Source organism: Epinephelus fuscoguttatus, linkage group LG19 (assembly GCF_011397635.1).
Source record: "Epinephelus fuscoguttatus linkage group LG19, E.fuscoguttatus.final_Chr_v1".
Taxonomy (NCBI): domain Eukaryota; kingdom Metazoa; phylum Chordata; class Actinopteri; order Perciformes; family Serranidae; genus Epinephelus; species Epinephelus fuscoguttatus.
This window is the reverse complement of record NC_064770.1, coordinates 23771664-23779002: the sequence shown is the minus strand read 5'-3', so window position 1 is coordinate 23779002 and position 7339 is coordinate 23771664. Positions and strand designations below refer to the sequence as shown.

General features: G+C 43.8%; 1 protein-coding gene across 2 annotated transcripts in view; it reads right to left on the bottom strand.

Moving 5' to 3' along the window:
* Nucleotides 1–382: 382 nt before the first annotated feature.
* prkar1b (protein kinase, cAMP-dependent, regulatory, type I, beta) overlaps nucleotides 383–7339 on the bottom strand; it is a 115996-nt gene continuing 109039 nt past the window's right edge. For both annotated transcript variants that reach the window (XM_049561679.1, XM_049561680.1), the window contains 2 exons: nucleotides 2870–2951; nucleotides 383–1833 (listed from right to left, as the gene is read on the bottom strand). In XM_049561679.1, coding sequence (XP_049417636.1) covers nucleotides 1661–1833; nucleotides 2870–2951 — 255 coding nt within the window. In that variant the 3' untranslated portion in view covers nucleotides 383–1660. The remainder of the gene's footprint in view (nucleotides 1834–2869; nucleotides 2952–7339) is intronic.

The window sequence follows — 7339 nt, the reverse complement described above, 5'->3', positions numbered from 1 at the left end:
GCTCTGAGGCTCTCTGACAGCTTCGACTGACGGGTGACTGACACTTGGCTTAATGTGAGAAGGATGGAGAGCAAGGAAGAGTGGAGGGAGACACAGAGTAGAGGGAGCATGGGATGGATAAGAGGTACCTGTAGGGAGAAATGTGAAAAGTGTGATTGAAGAGGACAGTTTAAGGGAGATTAATAGAGATATAACGTTTTGGGGAGGCAGGGTGCAGGCATGAGATAACATAAAGGGTAAGAGAGCGAACTAAGTCCAGTCAGGAGAGGAGGAGAGGATGCCAGAAGTGGGGATAAACGAAGTGAAAAAATGTGCACAGAGTCACATTCACACGGGGACAAGGAGGGGCTGATCAAGAGAAAATAACGACTCACATCAAGAGGATTTCAGAAGCTTATCTTTATTTGCTCAAGATGGTTTGATAGTTCAAAGAAAGACATACAGAGAGAGAGAATATAGAAATATTCTTTTCATAAGGTCCCATTTTATACAACATCAGTCGCTGGGTCAGGTGTGCAACTTGGACACATTACAGTAGATCAAAGGAAAGCAACACAAGTATATTTTTTCTTTCTTTTATATATTTATAACATAGAAGTCATGTCTTAAAAACAGCTAAATCAAACGTCTGTATTGACCCAACGTTACGAACTCTGAAGTGGTGCAAAAGCTTTCATCTAGCGATTTAACATAGAACAAAATGAGCTTAAAAAAGCATCAGGAAAGACGTGTGAGTGTGTGCGTGTGTGTCTGTGTTGGAGATCCATATAGTCCTGAGACAGTGTAAGCGTATACAGTATGGTTGTGTGTTTCATGTCAGTTAGTGTGTATGTGGACTGATAACACTACCGCTCCTTTGGGATTCCACAGCTCACAGATCAGACTGAACCGCTTCAGGGAATTTGGGACAAAGGAGAATTCTTGAGAAGAAGCTAGTTAATTTGGCTGGCACATAAAATAAATATTCAAATCTTAACTGCCTTTAACAAAGCCCCCAACTGATAACAGCAGTAAGGTCCACACTTAAAGCACTAAAATGAAACATCCAAGAGTTTATTTGTCTTCAAACCTCTACATCTACGTTTTAGGGGGAACAGAGGTCAGTGTAGCGCGGGTCTGATTTGGCCTAGAAATGGCACCGCGCACAGCCAAAGGTGGGGGAAAAAAGGCAAACAGCCAGCGAAAAAAGAAATGTGTGCTCACTTCCTCCCGCTGTACGTAAACATGACTTTACTTCCTTCTTATTTCCTGAATTCATCCGTACCCTCCATAAATTCATTCAAGTGCAAACTCCATTCTTTGACAGTCTAGAAGCATGCATCATATACAGCTGCCACACTGTATATATGACTCATTTACAGTATATAATGAGCTGAATGATCTCTGTCCTCGCTCTGGTTTTTACACTCCTGCATGTTGGTTTTGACATAAAGCTACATGACAGCACAGGTCAAGTCAAAGTGCACAAGATCAAAAGAAAAGAAACACGCAAAATGGAAAAAAATAATAAAAGAACAAGGCAGGAAATGAGCGCCCTGTAGTTGTGGATGTTAAAACCCATGTCCTTTACCCCACATCCTCACCTCTTCCCACCCATGGACCCAAACTCTGATGCTGATGCTGCCCACCCCTGCTGGTGGGGCCCAGAGGGGCCGACGTGTCACACAGTGAGGGAGATGAAGCTGTTGTATCTCTGGATGTTCCTCTTGAGGATCTCTGAGCACGGCCCCAGCACACGCTCAAAGCGGGGCCGGTCCAGCTTCACACACTTGAGCGGACCACGAGCGACTACGGTGGCTGCCCTGGGACGGTTCAACAGCAGGGCGATCTCACCTGGAGGAGGAGGAAGGGGAGAGAGCAATCAAAATTAAATGTTTAAACATTTGAAATTAATTTAATCTCAGTATCAATAATGTATCCCTGTGTAATACATCATTTTAGTGCATTCAATAAATTTGCGATGCAGTTGCGAGAAGCAGCAAATCTGTTTTTGGCACACAGTAAACTGACCCCAAAACAGCAAGAAGTTGTGGAAAATACTGTATGCCAAAAGAAAGCAACGCACTGGAGAAAAAGATCAAGGTTGTTTTTATATTAGGTATGAATGATTTGTACCATGCCTGAGTACAATTGGCTCCATCTCCACTCCCCTGCTGCTCCGCTTTCACATTAGTAATGCTGTTCCGTACCTGAATAAACCTGCCTCGTCATCTATGGGACATTTTTGTTCTTCTACAGTGTAGGAAAAGGTGCCACAGATGGACACCTCTGGCCCAGAGCAGCCAGCTGAAACTCTGCTCCTGGCCAGAGGAGGAGCCGCTTGAGACGGTTTAAAAACCGCTTAAAAACTCCTTGTAGTCACGTTACATAGCAGTCCACTTCCTGTTTTGGTGCAGCTGGAGTTCACACTTGATTCACAGTACCGGAGTACAAATGAACTGCACATGAGACCACCTTTTCGGGTAGACTCAAGAACAGATCGACGTATGGTGCCTGTGTTTGCAGTGTTCACACTAATCAAACGAACTAGACTTTGGGGTCAAGTGTACTCAGGTCCTGAGACTGTTCATTGGATGACAGTTTGCTTTTATTCCGAGCATTTTCACTCAAATTCTGATCTCTCAAGCTTCTCAAATGTTGATATTTGCTACTTTGCTTTGTCTCTTGAGCCCAGTTCAGACCAAAGATTCGTGACGAGACGAGTTGAAAAAGGCAATTACTTGCAATGCAACGTTCTACAAACCTTCCGGTTCACACCAATGTTACTAGATGACACAAAAACTAACTACCTAACTACTACTACTTACTTATACATTCACAATTTATATTTACAATGCTAAATATCAGGTATATTTTTTGACCCACTCACCAAAGTAGTCAGAGGGTCCGAGGCGTCCAACCTCCACGTACTCCTCATTGTCAGACCTACGCTGCAGAACAGAGGCTATTCCCTGGAGACAGAAAAGAAAAGGAGGGTTGGAGGAAAGAAAGGAGAGACAAGAGAAAGAGCAGGATAAGAGGGAGAGAAACAAAAGGAGGAGGGGGTGTTGGTGAAAAAGGGGGAGAGACGGAGGAAAGGAGGGGGGTGGGAGAGAAAAGGAGGAGTTATTTAGCGAGGGGCTGAAAATCGTCAGGAGGATTAAGCCGAGGAGAAATTCCTTTGCTTCATAAGAACACAGGTGCACGGGATTTAGCCCACTTTCCTGTGGGACGGACACCTGTTCTGTGGTGCGCGTATGAAGCAGATATTCCAACGGGGTGCGTGATACAAATTCTGATTGGTTCTGCTTTATTTCCTCCAGAGTGTAATAAATACAAACATCTAAGCCCGGTTAGAGGCTGAACTGACTCCTCAGTGTCTCCGTCACATGATCCCGTTTATCAGCACTGACCCACAAAATGGAAACAATGGTATTGTCCAAGACTAAAAAGCTCCAATATAGTCTCCCTAAATGACCCTAGAACACTAACACACCCCAAAACTTGCTCCAACAGCATATCGCTAACCCACATAGCCTAATTGCGCATTTGCAGACACACACAACTAGGCAACGATAACAGGGAACACAGACACAGATGGATTCAGGGTGAAACACAAACTCGCACGCAAATGCACATACACACATGCAGTGAGAAAATCAACAGCTGATGTCTGCTGGACAGACTGACTGGACTCCACGACCAACCTCGCTACGCATATTACCATCACCCCGCTGGTTGCTGTTGTGCGAGTGAGTGTGTGAGTCATCTAAAAAGTATAACGCAGGAAATTTGATTTCCGTTCACTCTGCCCAACAGATGATAGCGGTTCATGCTGTCATATCTTGCAGCTGTTGACAAACTGTGTGTGTGAATGAGTGTATCCTTGAGTATTTATCTTTGCATCTGAGCTACCCACTAAGTGTTTGGAGCCCCGTATGCCTACATTAACATGTAACCTCCACACACTTGACAACACATTTCTCAAAAGCGTGACTTTTTGTGTGGGGCGGAGCATGTGTCTGGCATGCGTATGTTTAGACAGAGGTAGAATATGTGTTTTAAATGTCGATGTCTAGACATTTACATGCACTCAAGTTCAGCTGTTAATTGGTAGCAGGTAAGAAATCAGTGGGGGAACTTCCCAGCTTGTCTTGGACTGCGTCGTAAAGCAGACTTGACCGTTCCAGCACTCTCCCTCTAATCCTTCTCTGCTCTCTCTGCTCCGTCTGCTGACCAGGCTAATAATGCTAAATATGAATATAATGAGCTTTAATGAGAACCCCAAAACGGCCAGCTCTTTACTGCGGGCACACAAAGGTGAGACTGTATTTCAGTGAAAGGGATATGTGTGTGACTTAGTGAGCTTGTGCTTGAAATGAACTGTGGAGGAGTGGGGGATACTGCTCAAGTAAGTGAGGCACAGCGTGTGAGAGATGACCAAACTGTCCCGTAATGATCATCACACACACAGGAAAGTTGGCAGTGATACTGTAGCTGAGCTTTCCTGAAGGTGATATTGAGTGTTGGGGACTGGCTGACAAGTTCACATAGAATCACTCTGTGCAAATGATAAGAGGTTATCAGTGTTTTCTTACTACTTCTTTCTTATGTCAGAAAATGGCAAGTACTATTATGAGTATTGCTATAACAGTCCTTGGTGCTAACCTTGACACTACAAAACATGCATGCCTCTGTAAAAATGGCACTTCAGTCAGGAACAATTTAGTCAAAGAAAACTTTATTTCCATTTGGCTCTGTTCTGGGGCCTCTCTGCCTTTCCTAGGTCTATGCAGAAAGCCTCTTCCACGTGCCCCTCTGCCCTTCCATGTGCAAACATGGAAAGCCTGAGGCAGGGAGAGCAAACCTCTCTGCCCTTCCATGTGCCTACATGGAAAGCCTGAGGCAGGGAGAGCAGCAGCAAAGACCCCCGGGAACAGAACAGAGCAGCATCAATGACAAACAGAAATGACATTGATAAGTCAGACACAGCATGAAAAGGAGGAGCTGGGGTGGGGGCAGGTTGCAAAGCAGCTTGCAGAGGAAGCAGCAACAGTAGGCAGGCCAGAGCAGTTTAAATACGGCGCCCTGAATGAGATTTGCCAATTGGTTGTATAGACAGGAATCATGTGATCTATCGCTGACTCTATTTCATCAATCAGCTGCTAACTCAGTTGGTTGGCTGTTTGAGATCAGCTGATGTAGCTGGGATGTGAGCTGAGCTTGACATTGTGTCCTGCCCCAACTAACGCTTTGCTCAATTTTTGGGGGCAGCTGTGTCTCAGGAAACAGAGCGGGTCGTCCACTAATTGAAAGATACGTGGTTCAGTCCCCGGCTCCTCCAGTCCGCATGTCAAAGTATCTTTGGGCAAGATTCTGTACCCCAAATTGCTCCTTATGGCTGTGCCATCGGTGTGTGAGTGTGTATAAAACCGAGTAGCAGGTGGCATCATGTGTGGTCAAAAACATATTTTGTGAGGTCATAGTGACCTTGACCTTTGAAAACTATAATCAAATGAATTCATCCCTGAGTCCAATTGGACCTTTATGCCAAATTTCAAGAAATTCCCTCAAGGTGTTCTTGAGATATTGCATTCACAAGAATGCAACGGAAGTACGGATGTATGGACAACCTGAAAACCTGCATTTTTTTGTTGTTGTTTTTTTTCTACTTAACTTGTGACTTTAATCTCAGAAAATATCCAAGTTCTTTTTCTCGGAAATGTATGACTTCAATCCCAAAGTTTTTTCTCTCAATATTACCCCTCTCCCACTGGATTTTATTTTATCTTTTACATTACGATGGTCGTAATATGCTGTCGAATATTCCTGTTTACTGCTTTGGGTTTCTATTCTTTTAAGAAGCAAACTCTACCCTATAAAACATTTTTTAAAAAACTGGTATTGAAAGTAAAATGCAACTCGTATTCTGACCTGTGAAAGTATGTCCCTGTGGGAAAATTCTAGCACATTCTAGCTGATGTAACACTGCACTTTTAGTTGGACTTTTATGGTATACACTAAGAATATTTGCACAATATTAGAGTAAGTTAGTGGTGAGTGTTACTTGGAAAGTGTGCACAATGGTGTGTGGTTTTAGTGGGTTTTAGTTTGATTGGACAAGCTCGACAGGCGCTGAGATTTGCGGCCAAAATTCCAATCACTTGGTGACTGCATGAAATGTGTCTGATTCGGCCTAATGATTAAAGATTAGCCAGTCTCAGTAGCTGAAATGATCTCCCAGGACAGATATCTGAACTGCCCTGAACACGAGGCTGAAGGCAGGAGTCAGGTTATTTCCTGTGTCAGCTGCCCTGGGTTCTGATACTGCTCCAGACTGCTGCCTAATGAGCAGCAGCAGCAGAAAAAAGGCTGGTGTTTCACAGTTTACTTTTGTGGCTGACTAACATGTTGCTATGCTGACCAGTGAGTCTTTTCATTGCATATGGGATGGCATTAAAACCACAATGTGGCCACACAGGAACAAAGAAATGAAATGTTTAAAAAGAACTCCCCACAGACGAGGAAGCAACACTATCATGTTTAGTACAACATATACCCCCCAAGTGTCACAAACTGGGTTCTATTATTAAAAACATTGGTACATATTATCATCAGACCCAACAGTATCCATGGATTTAAAAGAGCTAACACTCACAGTTTACCGAAGAGGACGTAATCTTAAACCCTGTTTCCACCAAATACTTTCGGTATGGTACCTTTTGGAACCAAGGCCCAATCCCATTTCTACCCCTTAAATCTTCCACTTGGTATTGAGTGCCCTCGTTTGCGAGATAACCCTTGATGAGGGAAGTGAGAAATATTAGGGTAGAGATCTTTCCCTAAGAAATGAGACACCACCGCATACGTCACACGTAGTAGCGACGCAACATACTGGTAGTTGTTCAGGTTTGAAAATACTGGCTCAAGCGCTTGTGTTGTGGCGTGTGCTATTTTTATTCTTCTCCGTCTGATGAATCAACGGAGAACAAATGCTAAAAGCAGGAGACGCCTACGACGTCTTCTAGTTCTGACTGATTTTGTTCAGGTAAGTCAATCTGTTTAAATATTTTGACGCTGTGTTCAACCGAGTTTCTGATGAGTTGACGCTAGTCCAACCATCTGTTGTTTGTATAGCCTACATTCCGATCGTACAGTAACAAATTGTTTTCTAAAACTTGCCGAAGTTGCTGACTTCGCAAGGTGTTCTCGGAAATGTCATCATCCACTTCATTGAAAGTGTGGGTCGGGGCTCCCTTGGAATCTAGGGCTGGTTTTAAGTGTTGGAAACCACTTCCACTACCTCAATTCTGTTTTGGGACACCACTAGCCGTGAACACACACAAAGTGCAAGTGGGTA